This window comes from Bombus flavifrons, chromosome 14 (assembly GCF_040668555.2).
Source record: "Bombus flavifrons isolate JBK064 chromosome 14, iyBomFlav1_principal, whole genome shotgun sequence".
NCBI lineage: Eukaryota > Metazoa > Arthropoda > Insecta > Hymenoptera > Apidae > Bombus > Bombus flavifrons.
The window spans coordinates 12,380,140-12,397,478 of NC_138455.1; the positions used below are offsets into that span (position 1 = coordinate 12,380,140).

The 17,339-nt window shown below is 42.0% G+C and overlaps 1 protein-coding gene across 6 annotated transcripts; it reads right to left on the reverse strand.

The window, feature by feature from the left end:
- Window positions 1-358: 358 nt before the first annotated feature.
- Window positions 359-17,178, reverse strand: LOC138186690 (PTB domain-containing engulfment adapter protein 1). Of its 6 annotated transcripts, none has more exons than XM_069126778.1 (10): window positions 17,023-17,173; window positions 11,366-11,532; window positions 5,227-5,333; window positions 5,078-5,145; window positions 3,536-3,718; window positions 3,130-3,456; window positions 2,761-2,975; window positions 2,446-2,660; window positions 1,832-2,058; window positions 359-1,759 (listed from the first exon to the last, which is right to left on the reverse strand). In XM_069126778.1, the coding sequence occupies exons 3-10, from the start codon at window positions 5,294-5,296 to the stop codon at window positions 1,685-1,687; spliced, it is 1,380 nt and encodes a 459-aa protein (XP_068982879.1). In that variant the 5' UTR covers window positions 5,297-5,333; window positions 11,366-11,532; window positions 17,023-17,173; the 3' UTR covers window positions 359-1,684. The 6 variants fall into 6 exon arrangements, with proteins under 6 accessions (XP_068982879.1, XP_068982881.1, XP_068982878.1 ...); XM_069126780.1 differs by having other exon boundaries at window positions 11,366-11,529; window positions 17,023-17,142; XM_069126777.1 differs by lacking the exon at window positions 11,366-11,532 and having other exon boundaries at window positions 17,023-17,178.
- Window positions 17,179-17,339: the final 161 nt, after the last annotated feature.

A 17,339-nucleotide genomic window follows, 5' to 3' on the forward strand; every position in this document is an offset into this window, starting at 1 on the left:
TACATCATATTCAATCTATTAATAAACGAGACAATATTTTGAGAGATTATATATTATATATATTCTATACACCAAGTTTTCAACAATAAGCGTATGTTTGCAACAAATGTTTTGTAACGTTTATACATATACATTTTCCAATTGGTTTCACGATAGTCGTGTTTCACTGCTAGTGAGATAATAGACATATACGTGACAAATTAGTGTTCAATATATGCGTACCAAATCGAAAAGAAAAATTCGATGTATCGAAAGAAGAGTTGTCGATACTTCAGGTTCAGTTATTTGAAATTCAAATGAAAGTATCTATGAAATTGGAATTGAAGAACTTAAGTAACTGTGGGTTGAATAAAACGAATTTCTCAGCTACATTATTTACGCATTATATTGTTAACGATAGTGCTTAAACAATAGAGCAACAATAATAAAATAGCATTTCATATGTACATAATTAATAATATTCTTCTTACTGTACCAGACGTCAGTTTCTCTTGTCTCGAAGATTGCACGACGTACGTACGCATAAGTGTCTATAAAATTGTACGACTAAAACCTTCCACAACACTCATACCATTTTACACTTTTCTTATATCCTTCATATATATATATATATATATATATAAAGTGTATAATATATATATATATTACGGTGTTAAACGAATATAATGGAAAATGGGAGAAAGAGAAGAGTACGAAAGATCGATAGAAACGATTTAGCAGTTAGACGTACAATATTGTCTATCAATAGAAATGATCCGAACTAACATTTCACCTAGTGTTTCGATATTTTCCTCTTTGTTATTTCACGATGGAAAGATGCACACAGATAATCAATTGTATCCGCAGAAAAATATATAATAATACATCTAATTTTTTGTTCCACTGAATTTTGTACCGTTTTGTAATGTTTGAATATTTACTTAGCAACGGTCTCTCATGATTCTAAATTTCACATTCTTGTATATAAGGATGGAATATTTCGTCTATGGAATGGATTATTTACCAAAACGTACGAGCGCGCACGCACGCGCGCGCGCACACACACACGCATACACAGAGTAAGGTTTATACACTACAAATAATAACTTTAACAACAAGAATTAGCTCTATGAACTGACTAATTTCGGTTTAGTTTATTAAATGTTGATGAAAGGCACGCAGGTTGGTTGATTCATTTATGTATGTAAAAACAAAGACATAGAATATTTGACTCGGAAATTTCACACTTGATATACAATAAACTGCGGTAGGAAATTCTGTTCAAATATCTTGTATTGCTATTTTCTTATATGCTGTTAAAATAATTCAAGTTTTTTTAAAAAAAAAAAAAAAAAAAGAAACAAACAGTATTAATATATATATATATGTATATATAAAGATATTATACGAGTATCTATAATACCATTTGTTTTCCTATGCTTTTCCTATGCCTAACAACGAAGTCTCCGCAGTGTTTGGCGTCGAGACTAAAGCTACTATTGATATTCAGTAGGCATATGATAAATATCAAATATTGTGATAAATATATGATTAACATAATTATAATAGTAATTGACTAATTTTGGTTTCGCAAAGATGTATGTTCCTAATTTGCCTATTCATTTCCCGGACCTTCACGCTTTCGAACGAACATACGATAACGAACGAATTGCCTTCTTCTTTCCAAAAGAACTCTCGATTTGATTCAATTTCGCAACGGATCCAAACTTTCCAACGAAAAGTCATCAGTATCGATCGACAGACCTCTACTAAAACCATCCTGCAACACCAATATGATAAAAATGAAAGATATTTAAATATACGCCAGTTTCACGTTAGTCACGAGTTATACCTTCATTTCGAGCAGCTTCTTATCTAAAAGACCAATCGCATTTTCTAATTCTTGTTGGCTAGGATTAGAAATCGCCGTTGTAGCTCCGAATTCGCCCATTTCAAATGGATCATTGAATTCATTTTTTGCGTTAACGGATGGTGTGGGATTGAAAGGAATACTACCAAATAAATCTTCTTTCAGCCCATTTTGACGTCTGGAATCCTTCGCTTTCGGTGGAGGGGCCACTAAATAAACGTAGAATATTAGCGTTTACAACGAGAAATAGAGATCGAATGTTTCGTAATCGAGGAGATAAAATCCGAATCGAAATCCGAATGGATTTTTCAGCCAGCACCTGTGCAACACGATTTATTCGTAGTAGTGGGACGCTTATGTCAGCGCGGTCTTTGGTCCATTACAGTTCGGATGCCATCCGAAACTGTAGACTGGCAGGTCGATCGAAAAGTGAAGGATAAAAGAACGACGAGCCGCGAAATGACAGAGCGAAGGGACAAAGACGAAAAGGATGAGAGGCGAACGAAAACCAGATATGGCTTCCAACAACGTCCTTCCTTTCGCGTAATGGAGAATAACTGAACTAGACTGCAAGAAATAGGAAGAAATTAACTTACATAATGGCGGAGGACTTGTAGTGCCATTGCTTTGTGAGAAAAAGTTGGAGTTGGAGGACACTTGACCATTTAGAAGATTGTTATGACTGGATTGATGATTTGTCAAACCATTTGCCGCAGTTTCGTATGCCCTAGGGTTGAAATCCTCCTCGAATTCGTCCATCAACAGCCCTTCCAGTTTGGTACCAACCGACGGTGTTGGTGTAGGTTCGCTCCTTTTCATGGAAAACCATTAAATTAGCAGATATTCGTGGAATATTATAAAATACATTTATCTTACCATTTGTTCACATTTATATGGATATTTCTACGTACCCCATAAAGTTATCGTCGAACGTTTTCTCGAAACTCCTTGGAGGAACCGGAGGTGGTTGCTGCGATCCATTCGAGGTATTCCCATTACTGTCATTAATATTACCAAGGGAAGATTTATTTGCCAATCCATTTACTTGCGTTGTTTCGTTCGTGGCGCCAGGCACGTGCAGAATATCCGGAAGATTGTGTTGCGACAGGTATGCTGACACATCAGCCTGGAAGAAAGTTCTCACGAAGCGTTACGACTTGTATTTTAAAATACAACGTAATACAGTATAAAATATGTTGTTTGCATATTGAAGATATTGTTTTTTTTTTTTTTTTTTTCTAGAAATTGTGTCTTAACAAAGGCTAATCGTTGAAACCAACCGATCCTTTGATAGCAGCTATGTCCTGTAACCGCTGGCGATATACGTTATTCTCGTGTTCCAATCGTTTTATCTTTTGCTGCAGTACCATGCAGCGCCTTTGCGTTTCCAAATCTTTGCCCGATGTTTCTAAGAACCGCCTGTAGGCCAAGTCGAAGGCTTGGCCAATCGTCAACGTGATCTCTTCAGCTAATTTATCGCTAACGAAGACGAAGCACGTATGCCTCTCGGCGTCTTCCTCTTTTGCGATAAAGCTGAAGAACTTTTTCTCGCCTTTATCATCAGCACAGTACGATATTCTATGTAGTGGATATTGGTGCATAATTCGCTAAAAAAGAAGCGGATCGTTAACTGGCAAGCTTTACACGACAACGATGCGATAGGAAATATAAGAAATAGCGCGATACTTTTGCCGATGTTTTCGTTTTCGGCTCCTGAATTGCAACTCCGTCGATGCTTATGGTCAGTTCCACCTTAGGTGTTTTTGTCCCTTCGCTTTTCCTCAACTGTTGATTAAACTTGAGTTTACAAATAGCTTCTTTAACAACCTCGATGCCTTTAGGTTGATCCACTTCTGTGCTGCCCAGATACTAAAAAGTATAACAAGCAAATTACGATGGAAATAATTTATTTTGTAAACAAAGAAAGGAGAATCCTTGATAATCGAGCGTGCAAATGTTGCGTTATACGTTTCGCTTATATGTCTTTTTCTCTTTGTCCGCTTATATTACGATAAACCATTACCTCGCGATAATAACTCTAATATACATCTCTAATCGCAATAGCAAATATATCGTATATAGGATGACGTCGAGAACAAATGGTCAATTGCACGACAAACCGAGCAACCGTGCAATTGGTAATTCGTTTTATCTTTCGGTTTGAATCGTTAAAAAAGAATTCGTTGTAGCGTTGAAATCGTAAAGAGACAAAAAGGGTATGTTTCACGAAGATCGCAATATACAGTTCGAGCGAGCTATACAGAGTAATTGAGAAACAATGCTGTATACGCGGTGACGGCTCGTTCATTTCGCTCGAAAGAATAGCGAAACTTACTCGTCGGCGAAATTTCAAGGTACAACGGATTTTCCGTCACTTCCAACTTTGACCAGTTTTATTCTTAACGCGTGTATATACGAATATTCGTATCGCGACAAACATACACGCATATACGTGCAATATAGTTGCCGTGGCAAGTGGCGAAGAAAACACCGTATGGCAATTATGCAATTTTTAAACGCGATAAATAAATTGGACAAATGTTTGTCCTGTCCTGTCGGATATCATCATCAGGTTACGACATCGACGATAGATAAAAATGTTTATTCAGCGCTTTACGTTCGCAGAAAATTGGGAACGATTCGGCGGATCTTGGTTCGCTTTCTTCTCCGTCGATCATTTGGAATTATTTCCTCGCATCTTCGTGCCGTGCGTTATCATTTAAAAAATATCCGAGTCGGAGCAATCGGCGCAGATCGAACGGTCCAACTTTAGTTTCAGGACTTCTAGTTTATCCATTCTCCACGTTCGTTTGTACGTGTACGTATATTCATCGTAATTTTCATCTCTACATCTTGCCATTGATCGTACAGTCGTGCAGGAGACACCGTCGGAGTCATGCACCGTTCCAAGTTCAATTAACCTTGCCGGAAAGCTTGAATACGCGGATGAATATCGAGCGAACGTTTATTTTTATTTGTGATTTGCAAATTTCGCAACAGAGCCGATCTCGCCGCCGCATTATTAAACTCGGTTATTACGACTTGGATGATATCGTCGAAGCCTCCGTATATCGTATACATGTAAACATACAGTTTATAAAAGCTAAGCTTATTAGAGAGGTGAAAGGACGTTGTCTCTTTCTTTCTTCCATTTCTTTTCTCTTTGAATTCTTAGGAAAAGCGGTAACGTGGTTCTGCGAGTTCCACAGCGACGAAAGTAAACTGTACCTTGACTAAGTAGGCGATGTGGCCTTTTTGGAGCGCATCTGGTGGGTGTATCCAATTCCTATTCGTTCCTGCAAATAGAATTCACTGATCTTACGCATAACCGTACACGCTGCGTCGCACACGCCGCGGTCATAAAGAAACCCGCTTACCATTCTTGCTGGTTTGATTTTTACTGTTGGCCGAGTTCTGCGCCCATTTCAATAACGTTGAGTTTCTCATATCGTCGGTTCTTTAATTTTCACCTATTCACCGATACCTGTAAAAAAAAAAAAGGAAAAAAGGTTGAAAAATTATTTTTGACGCCACGCGTTACAAGGAAGAATTTCCTCTTTGTCCTGTGTCTTTATCGCGAACTTGAGATTGCTTCTGTTAAAAGGAAAAACTAAAACGCTTTTCACTATTGTTTCGATTATACGATCCAGCAGCGGTACATGGGCAAAATAATCAAGACCGATGCATCCTCTGTAACGATATATTCCGTTTATCGTTCGTCGAGGAAAGCATTTCCCGTCAGCCGCATTCTGCGAGCGCGTTCTATCGCAAACTCGCTTCTCCCAGCTACCCTAGCAAATTTCGCTGGATACGATACCTAGCCGAGAGAAACGACAAGGAGCAAATAGCTCTATCGGCGGTACATCGTTCCTCGAATGGATTGGCAAACCGCGTAAAACCGGCTTAAGGCGCGGACGATTGTTCGCCGTTGGAGCAGTCAGCCTTGGGCACGAAGGCTAAATCCTTTCGCGTTTCATCATCTCGCACATGACACACTATTCGCACTTTGCGACTACTCTACCGATTCAATTGGATCAAACGCGCGTCGGCGCGTTACTCGAACAACTCGAACAAGCTGCAAGAACTTTCGTTCGGTGTATCCTTGTATATCCTATAGCGGTACGTATTATCAGCGGTAACCCGGATCGTTATCGGACGTCGTAGCCACGCCTCGATCGTTTCGTCGCGCAGCCATACTCCATTGCTGAAATTTCCAAAGGGTTGCTTTCTTTTCTAACGCGGTCTGTTTCGATCGAACGAACGGCTAGTTTCGAAGCAACTCGAGCGGAATGAGGCTAACGAGAAAGAAGGAGAATTCCTCGGTGTGTTAACTGAAAAATGAGCGCAATCACGATCTCGCTTTTGTGCGCAGAGCGTGCCGGTTCGCGCCGGTATCCTGTACATTCTATTTGAGAAGCGTTTAAGCGTTGAAAGGTGGAGGTTCGGATTTAATGCACGACTTCCTATTCCTCCCACGTAGCCACAAAGAGGTCGAACCAAAGCGATTGCCCGGTCCGCGTGTATCGTGCGCCGGTTGTTGCCGTGGTTCGCTGTATGAGCCCTATATGAGCCGTATCGTACACCGGAATAGAAGCCGGGCAATGGCGCGCCTTTCCGTCACTTGTCCTACACCTATACTCTGTACTCTGTATTCTGTGTTCTGTGTTCCGTCTTCTTCCATGCTCTATGCTCTATACTCTGTACTCTGTACTGTACACTCTACGCCATAGTCCCTTTCCGTCCGACTCGCACAACTACCTTCTTTGTCCTTCTCTGGAATCGCGTTCAACTTGCGCGCATTCGTCGTCCTACACGTCACGTCGCGCCGGGTCTTGCAACTCATGAGAACTGGGTTCCGTCGTTCTCGGTGACACAATGCGTTACCAATTAACCGAGAAAGGAGCAACGTGAACGAATACGTTTCCACTTAGACCCCTGGTTCTACCAATCACTCGACACTGCACAGTTTGCAAGAAAGCTTTGGTAATTACGGCCTCGTAACTCGTATTTTTACACAACGTTTAAACCGCGTGTATTCTCATGATTCGGAAATTACGTGAAAATTCATAAGCGGAATCGACCGTGCCAGTAGTAAACCGCCGGTGGACTTGGATCGCCGGTGCGTACAACACCTGTTGCGTGACAGCTTGCATCCAGCTCTACCCGGTGTTCCGTTTCAAACTCGACTCGTGCTCGATGTATCCGTCCGATGCGATGGAAGGACGAAAAAGATCGGAAGCAAGCGCGTGCCTCGTCCGACACGCGCGTTTGATATCCGATTCGTGTCCTTAACGTTACCCGATAATGCGTCGAATATATACGAAAAAGGAGAATACGAAACGCCAGGCTAAATCATAAATGCGAATAGAGGAATGCACGTGGCACTGCTAACAAAGTGGCACCTCTTTACGGATCGAGCAAGCGGCCTTTTCTCAATTCCACTCGAACCCCGTGCACCACCGCATGCACGCACCGTCCAGAAATGTATGCTAATAATACTACGCGATACGAAAGTCACAACCGTTCCGCCTGTACTTGCAAAGTATCGCATTACGAGTCCATCCAGTTTAAACAACGCAAAGGGGACAGTACCTTCCCTAATCCCTAATCGTTCTCTGTAACAGACGCCGCTCGGTCGAACCTCTTTTCCTTCTCCTCTTTTTTTCCTTCTTTACAGGATTTTTAAAACGTTTAATTACCGACAAGTTCCCGTCGTGAATAACAATCAGCTAACGTTGGTGGCAGCTCGAGACTGCAACTACGCGTACTCGTATCCCGGATAACGTCAACAACTTTCGCCAGCAATTTCGAACGAGCCGCGAACGAATCTGTCCCTTCTCCGGTCAGTTTTTCCTTTTGCTCGACGCTTGCCACCTTAATCTCGCACCAGACAATGTAATTACTCTATTAGACGACCGTTAGAACGTAGACGCGGTATGTATGTAGGAAGAGGTACGCGATAGAAGGTCGCAATATCGGTCAAGCGTCAAAGTTGGAGAGGCTTGGACGGCCGAACGGACAAGTATCGGAGCTGGTATGGCTGCTGGTTGCTATTTCCTCTCTTTGCCTTTTATTCTAAACCACTGCAAGGCAGTTGTCGCTAAAGTTCCCCTCGTTCGCGGTGTTTACGCTATTTTTCGTTCTTTAAATTGCCACCGTTTCTCTCGTTATAATTCGGCATCAGCGAATCATAATCAGTAGATTATGCTCCCTACCATTTTAAATTCTAAAGGGAAAAATGTCCGATTCTGTGGAACGATTAATTGCCATCGTCGAGCAAGAACGGGAGGAAGGAGAGCAAAGAAAGGAAAGCAACGAAAAGAAAAGAAAAGGAAAAAAGGAAAGGTGTTGCCGAAGCGACGAAAGAACATCGAGAGTACGAAAACAAAGAGAGCAAGGGAGAAAGATAAAACACGAAACCTTAAGCGACAGAGTCACATCCGTTAGCTAGCCTTGGCTCGATCTCTACTAAAAAGCATAGAAGCATTGCTCGACGTTTTAATTCAGGATTTCGCTGTGTACGCCAACACTATTACGAAACATTTGGTAATGCTATCGTCATTGTCGAGAAAAGAAAAAAGCTACGTTCCAGCAGAGGAAACAATTGCGTAGAATTTTCTAATCGCTTGCCAAGACACTGACACCGTTTAAAGTTAAACAACGCAGTCGATTACGAACCAACGCAACGTAGTTTTTCTCTGAACTAACCCCAGCCAACATAGTTATGCGTATGTTAATAGCGGATTGCGTAACGTTCAAGGTGAGACTCTATGTCACCGATACGTCAAATATATTTTACCGTCCCCTGGCCATCATCCCTAGAATCAATCGATTAACCGCCGTTGTTAATCCTCGATCCTCGCCCCTTATTCGAACAGCAATTAAGCCCCCTGCTGCTTATCGTCGAAACGTTCACGCGCAATCAGCAGTCGCACGAAACTTTCTAATTTAAAACGGACACGGAAGATTCGTCGAAAGTATTTTTGACCAACGTGTGAAATCGAACGCGAAATCGTTAGCGCGTGAAGCGAACTGCAGAGACTGGAGAGATAGAGATAGATAGATAGATAGATAGATAGATAGATAGATAGATAGATAGAGAGAGAGAGAGAGAGAGAGAGAGAGAGAGAGAGCGCAAGAAGGGGAAGAAGGAAGGAACGCGAAGAACTTACGAGCACCTTTCGCGAGTCATTACCCGAAGAATCTACGTGGCACCATCAATCTACGATTAACCATACATTCGACAGGGCTAACCGTAATTGCCACTATTTTTCCAGCGGATGCGGACGATTAGAGAATGCTTTCTCTCGCGCTTCTACCGACGTCCATCGTTTTCAGCTGATCCATTTAGGGGAAAAATCAGCTTCGTGCCATTAACGATCGCGATCATGACCCACATTCGATTTATCGAAAAAAAAAAAAAAAAAAAAAAAAAAACACGTAGCCCGCGAACGATCTATCGGCATCGAACGAAACGACGCATCTTTCGTCGTTGTCTGCTTTCCAATGTCAATGCGGAAACTGATTGTCCCAGTTAAACCTGTTTCTTACATTTTCACTAAAAACTAGTAACTGCTAAGAAATACGGTTATCCCAGCAAATCAACGATGCCTCTAACGTCGATTGACAACGATCGGGAAATGCAGTTTCATTTGCAACGTCGTGTCGTCCTCCGCCACCCTTCTCGCTCTACACCTGCCTCTAAATGTACTCTAAACGTATATTTTTTTTCTCCGTTCTCCAACGTTATTACGGTGGTCGCCACGCGAGTATCGTATCACGAGTTCCTGGTCGAGCGACACGCTCAAGAAAAAGAAAAGAGAAGATAGAAATTTAACGTCGTCTCGGCAACTGCAAATCATTGCGTAATGCGAACAATCGTTACGGTTACATTTCCAAGCGTGAACAAACTCTGATTCGCCAGCCAGTTTCTTAACGGCATCGAGCAAACTCTTCGCCATCAAATGCTTCTTCCTCTCATAGTTACTCAACTATACCGACGAAAAAGTTAACGAACGCGCCGCTCCACTCATTATCTTTCGATTCAATTCCAAGCTAAACGCAACTTGCTCTTTCGAACGCCGACCTCTGACATTAGTTTTCATATCAGGCCTTTTGTGCACCGACAATCGTAAGTCTGCATACGCATAAATGATCATCTACGTGTTTTTTAAATCCACTTATCCACAATTTTAAACTTACCGATAACCTCTAGGTTACAGCATTTTCTAAAACCATTTCGCGGCCTCTAAATACTTGTACGACTGTGAAGATCGAGACTACGCGACCCAATTAACATTACGATTCGTATAACGATTAATATAACGATATCGCCGATATCAATGAGAAAATTCTGTCGCGTCACCAACGTACATCCGTAGAAGCATCGCGGCTTCGAAGTTTCGCTTGTTATTATCGTTCAGAGCAGATCAATCACGAACAGACAACAAAGTAAATAGCGCAACGCCGATAGAAAGTAGAAGGTTTAAAGGTACTGGCCGCTTCGCTTACAAAGAGCACAACGTAGTCTTGGTCGTAAACTTTTCGAACGTTGCTGCTATTCGGACGTAATGTTGGCCAATGAAAAGTGAAACCGCGAACGTGCTTCGTTTTTTCTCTTTCGTGTGAGAAGCATCGATGATTCCGACGAATGATTCGTTTCGATTTAGATGCATCGAGTCGCAAGGACGACTGCGATCTACGCGGATAGGAACGCGCCCCGCACAAGCACGAGCGATCACTTTCGAATCGGCGACGATTTATACAGGCAAAGCCGAAGGGTGAGCTGAGATAGCTGCTTGAACGCGTTGCGGTTAAACAAACAAGAGCGCAAAAGTGGTTCGAAGGATAGAGGAGATAGAAGAGATAGAAGAGATAGAAGAGATAGAAGAGAGTCAGCCAACTGCGAAACGTGTCCGAGCATGTAAAAGGATGCGGCTGTGAGTCCTTGCGGAACTTTGAAAACTTACCCTGCGCGTTCTCTTCACCACGTATGTACGTATCTACGTATCTACGTATGTATCTACGTATGTACGTACGTATGTACGTATGTATGTACGTATGTATGTACGTATGTACGTACGTATGTATGTATGTATGTATGTATGTATGTATGTATGTGTATCCGGAGAAGCTAAACGAATCGCACGTAACACATGCCCACGATCGAGATCGATTCGCCAACGAGTTACGAGTTACAAGGAGCAGCGACGAACCCACGAGCAAATGGCAAGTATTGAAAAAGAAAGAAGGAAAAGGAAAAGACGAGAACCTCAATAAACGCGAATCGTTCGACGATTCATGACGAACTGATCGGCGCGCACGTTGATTAGCCGAATGAAACCGAACGACTCGAGCAAACAAGCCTGCAAGCGGCGAGCACTTCGGAGCTATCGGAGGGGGCCGAGCGCGAACGATCTCGACCGACTCTACTGGCGGAACCAGTCGTGGGAGTCGAATCGCTGCGGTGCTGCTACATTATTCGGTAGAATGAGAAGGCTCGATAGGTGGTGGTACCAGCCACGGTCGAGACCACGGTCCTTTGTCCTCATCCACTAACTTTCGTTCGAATTTACCACCGATTGCCATTACAGATATTCCGTGAAACAGTTCGTCTTCCATCGTTCTTCTACTTCTATCTTATCCCTCTTCCACTTCTATCGTCGCTGTCGCGGAAACCGCTACTGAAATATAAACGAGCCTCGTTACAATATTGACAAAAGGATACGAACGAAAAAATTACCAGATAACCGTTGCAATGATCAAACGAAACGACGGAAAGACTTTAATCATGGACGGAAGATACAAGGACATAGAGAGAAGCGCGATCGTCGATCGCCGATCGTAGACGATTCGATAGAATAAGAAGGGATAAGAGGATGGCGGTACCAGCCACGACCGAGACCATAGTCGTCTATCCTCTTCTGCTGCGAATCATCGAGGGGGAAGGATAGCCTATACTTACGCCACAACATCCATTTGTATCACCCCGGCTGATGGAATTTTTTCCGTAATCGATCCCCATCCCGATTCATTTGATTTTCACGAGATCCACCGTAATACCATATCGAATATCGCCGATCGAAGGACGTTGCCGCACCGGCTCTTTCATTCTTCACCGAATAACAACATCCAGATCGTCCGCTTGCGAGGTTTCGCGAAACCGAGAGAAGCAAGAAATTTAGGACGAATCTCTACCTACGGATGCCCGGCCTGTATTCGCTGGCGTATGTAACACGCGTCAGTTAATAAACTATGCGTGAGAAAATAACGCTGAATTACAGAATCGCCGACCGTACGAAATGAAAGTAGCTTCAAGAGTTTGGCGCAACAGCAACAAATATTTTCCATGCGAATAGCCCGCAAATGGATCTCGCAACAAATGAATTTCCCTTTGCGAAATTCTTACGTATAATCAAGATGATTGCACGTTTCCCCTCGGCATTTTAACTTTCCTTCGTTAAAATTGAAAATATATTTGAAACTTGAAGCAAAGTCGACAGTCGGTGCTTAGAAAATTCAATAATCCAACGGTCTACGGTCTGGTAGTCCTCGATGTCTTATTCGCCGAGTCCCAATTAAATGCCAAATTAGCGGAATTCCCAACGAAAAGATGCAACGTTGTAACGTGACGGAAAGAACAGCGAGATAAAGTATCGTTGAGAGAAAAATCCACTTATGCACGAGCTGTTAATGTTTTCCTACCGCATGAATACTGGATAGACGTCATCGTGAAATTGATGTGAACGTGAACACGAAGCAAGTCGACAGGTTTTAAGTATGATTCAGCACCGATAACAGAGAACAGAGAACAGAGAACAGAGAACCGGTTTTTTTTCAATATGCATATCTCCTCGTTCATTGTACAATCGTGTAGCGAAGAGATGATTGCACAATTTTTGTTTTCATCGTCTGCCATCCACGAATCTCATTTTTACGTAGCATTCTTCTCCGTAAAAATAACACAAACATAACGACAAACACGTCTACCCAAATCTATTTATACCTAGCATTCGCATCTTCACACGCACGTATTCATGTAGACCAATTTTCTCTACTCGACCATCTTCTTTTTGGAACTTTCTCGAGTTCCGGTTTCGCTACTGACCACCTCGGACAATACACGATTGCTAGCGAATTCGTCTTGGACGGTGGATACGCGCGAAAGCAGGGAAAGTATATCTCGATTCGCTATGCTTGACATACATATGCATTAGTGGCGACGCATAAACATTCCATGCGTATCGTTGATACCATGCCCGGGAAGTCCGGAAATTAATTACAAAAGGAGCTTTAGGTTTCTTGCATGCTACGCAGACAACATCCAGAATCGTGAACGAAGAATGTTAGCCCTAAACGATAAAACAAATCTCTCGATGCTAAAAACGTAAATTTCCATCGTGATATTGGCAATTTGATATCGATCAAACGAACGCAAGAATTCCTTCAACAATGTACGCCCACCTGATAAAATACGGCAAATACAAACCTATTAATCTATTATATGTATAATACAATATGCGTGTTTGCGGGGTTTTAATATATAGAATACATGAATTTAACCGATAATCTCTTTCACGAAATTGCAATTTCTACGATGACAATTTTAATTCGCCGATAAAATTGTTAACAAACTGTAGAAACGTTAGTCGGAAAAATTGCTGAATACTCAACTATCCGTAGAATTGAAATGGCTGTGTTCCAGGCCCGCAATTCTCCATAGATTATCACGGAAGAGGAAAGAGCGGAATATAGAATAGATAGATAGAACAGATTCGTGACATATAATTTGCGCGTCAACGATATTTAAACGAAGGTTATCAGTAGAGAGACGAGCATTTCTGCTTAATGTAAAAGATTACAAAGTATGGGCTCGTTTCCATGTTCAGAAGTTGACAAAATCTGTAGTAGAGTAAAGTCGAGAGGGCGATTAACGCGTTAACGGCCAAACTGTAAACACGATTTCCGTGTTTGTAACGGGCGATGCGACGCTCCGATTCTGGATAGCCTTTTTCGTATATTGTTTCGTTACGAGGCTTCCACTTATGAATGTGTACGCGAAAAACACGGTCATGGATTAATTACGCGTTCTATATAATACCCATATATCAGCGTGTAATCAGTTGGTTCCTTCGACCGTGATCTTGACCGTCAGCAGTCAGCAGCTATTCTGTCCATCGTTTTTACTGCGCTAACGCCGTGCCTCGTGACAGGTCGTAAACTGAGCTTTCAAACTCATTGTCGTACATGAGGGTTCCGAGCAAACTGTACATAGTATGTAATTCTCCGAATACGTTGATATTTTTATTACCTAAACAGTTCAAAGAAGAATTAACGAGTAACAAGCACAACAATCGGTAAAACATTAAACGATCAAATGTTCCACGAAATTCGTAGGAAAACACAAAGTTTCTTATCGCAAAAGTTCCGTATTAATTAAAAGATCTGTATATATTTACGAGACATTGAAAGTTCACAAAACTCTTTACAGTCTTACACGATGGTATAGTATTAGCAGCCTTGTGTCGCATCCAAGAATCATTTCCGCGGTATCGTCATACGAGACACGTAGCTCGGGCTGCACTGTTCAAATGTACATAATTATTCAGCGACAAGACGCGTCTCGTGGGACACAATGTAATTAGAAAACCTATGCGTATTAAATAAGACTATCACCGGATCAGCAACTGCTAACGAGTTTCTCGCAAACAATTGTTTGCCCACCGAACAAAGAATTGTCGAAAAAGAGCATCACTTTGGTCTCCTTGGATAATAATAGCAGATGCGTTCCACGTCTTCGCGGATCGTCGAGTTATTATTGGAGCGTCATTTACATAGAAATAATGCACGTTTATTTGTACACAAGCGCGTAAGTACGTCAACATGACTCGCGGTTACGAGGAACATGGAGACAAAGCGAAACGAAAACGACAATGACAACGTCGTCGGTTCTCTTACCCTGTGCCCCGTGACTTTCTCACAGTGCCGTAGCTAGTACGTAGTTTCGGAGGATGACAAAATTGCCCCGCTAGTAACTTTGTTTTGCATCGGATCGTCGTAAGATGCGTTGTTTATTAAAATTATCAACCGTGTTGCGAATAGAGGTTAAAACCTCGTGAGGCGTCAAACGTCTACCATCGAAGCTTCGAGCAAGAGTTTTCTCTTTCCTGAGAATGACATACGAATCTTCGTTTCGAAAGAAATAACGGTAAATTTTCAGCCGGAGAGAAGGCGATAAAGAAACTTTCGTAATTTATTGTTTTATCTCTCTCCTGCGTACTTACCGAAGAAAAGATAGTTTGCCAAAAGTGCAATCATCCACGATACGACAACTCGATTCACCTCGTAACCGCCGTTTTTCTCTCTCGTTTCTTGAGGAATTGTCATCGAGATCTTCCAAGTCGTGGCCGTAATTTTTTCGACCGATCGAAAGATAAGTGCGATTTCGTAAAGCATGGTTAACAGAATTACGAAAAATACGGTAATCGCGCACCTGAAAACCATCAACGTACGTGTACGCTTATAAATCCTTTTACGTAAGTGCGATTACATTAGTTACACGTTACCAGATTGCTGCTTTTGATCGACTATTATTTCTGGTCATAATTTCAGAATATGTGTATACACATACACATTCGAAGAAGGATACTGTCTGCTCGTATCCAAACATAATCGACTCGCAAACGCATTATTTAAGAAAAAAAAAAAAAAAAAAAAAACAAACCTGTTCCTCTGTATATATACGTATATGTTGCAACCAAACATTTCCAACTCCTTAATGCGAGAACGAAAAAAGAAGAGAATCTCTTAGAGAGCAGAGTATTTAAAGAAAAAGAAACACGATGATAAAGGATAATGCTCCTCAGAAAGCAAGTCCTCCCGGACGACAGGTATGAGCCTCGTTCACCGGCTGATTCTACGAAACGTATGCGCCTCGAATCTTTCCTACTATGCACCGGGTGATCCCTTAACAATTAGTCGAGTTTCATCGATCTTCTCGCAAATGTCACGTTGCCGAGGAAATGAAGTTCCCTTCGGGTTAACTGCAAACTATCGACGTGTTGAGAAGTCAAGTATAAAATATTGGGAGCAAGATCGATCGAAAGCAGGAAAGCTGAATCGCGTTGAAGAGCGGTGATATTTCGAACGGATTGACAGTGGGCGTTCGTGTGATATGAAAAGTTATCTGCGCTCAGCAATATACATACGTGTATTTATTAAATGATAAGCACGACAAACGATCTCTCTCGGTGCAAGCAATGGGACCACTTCATCGAATCAGTTGCGACGAAAAGGGAACCCGCACGTACGTACCGTGCGTTTGTCGTGACATCAGATACATATTCGCCGTACGAATACGAAATAAGTTAACTGTGATACAGCTACCGTCAACGTGAAACCGACTGTAAGCTGTAGGAGGTCTTTATGACGTTTCGTGGTATCCACAGGGCACCGTTTCTGTTATGCCCTTGAGTTAATCCACGACGTGACATCGGAATTTTGATTTATCCGTTCAAACCGTTTCCAATGTTTACGATATTGAATTATCTTCGAGTTCAGCAAATCGTAATCAACCTAAAACTTGTGAATTTAACAAATACAATTGAGTTTCGATAATATAATTCGTGAAGTTTGTTTGCTTCCCGGAGAAATAGCCGTCTGTGTTACGTTTCTAAAGTCGCAGGAGTCGCATATAATGAAAAGCATCGGTTAAATTAAGATGCGCGGAATAACAATTACAACACATAAGGCAAAGGAGCGCGAATCGACGTAGTTTGAAATCTTAAACATCGTCGTGAGTCACGTGAAAAACAGAAAGCGCGAAAAGGAAAAATGTTTTCACCAGAAATATGCACGATCTATGATCGCCTTTCTGTTAAAGGAACGTTGCATTTGCCAGCGTTGTCTAGATCACGAGCAGGCCTTTACATTTGTCTCTGTTCTTCATCTATCCTCGTCCATCTATCGCCTTTCGCTACTCCGCTCGTATTCGCTTATACCAGGTAAAAATGCCGAAATAGAAAGTCCCGTGTCTCTGGTTTAAAAACGTCTTTATCTGTTTCCTTCTTTCTTTTTCTTTTCGTAAATACCGGCGCGACGCGATGAGACAATTAAAAATAGGCCGATTCCTTTTAGACAGCGAGATCCCAGTTTAATTGAATGTTTTCACTCACCGACAACGATGAATTATTATGTGACTCGGCGATTGACGTTTCTACACTATCGTCCGCTTTCCCTGAACGCAATCCACCTGTTCCGACAACACAGAACCCACCAATGCGAATGAGAAAAACTCTGTTTGAGAGTTTGAGAGTTAGACGGATCTGCCTGTCGAGTAGCTAGCTCCCTCTACTAGCGAAACACATTCGTCGCACTGATGTACATATACGTATATGCGTATGTGTACATATCAGCAGATATCAGCGATTCGTCGTTACCGTGGTCGCCATGTCCAATCACTTGGGTAGCCATGTTCGCCATTGTATAGCGG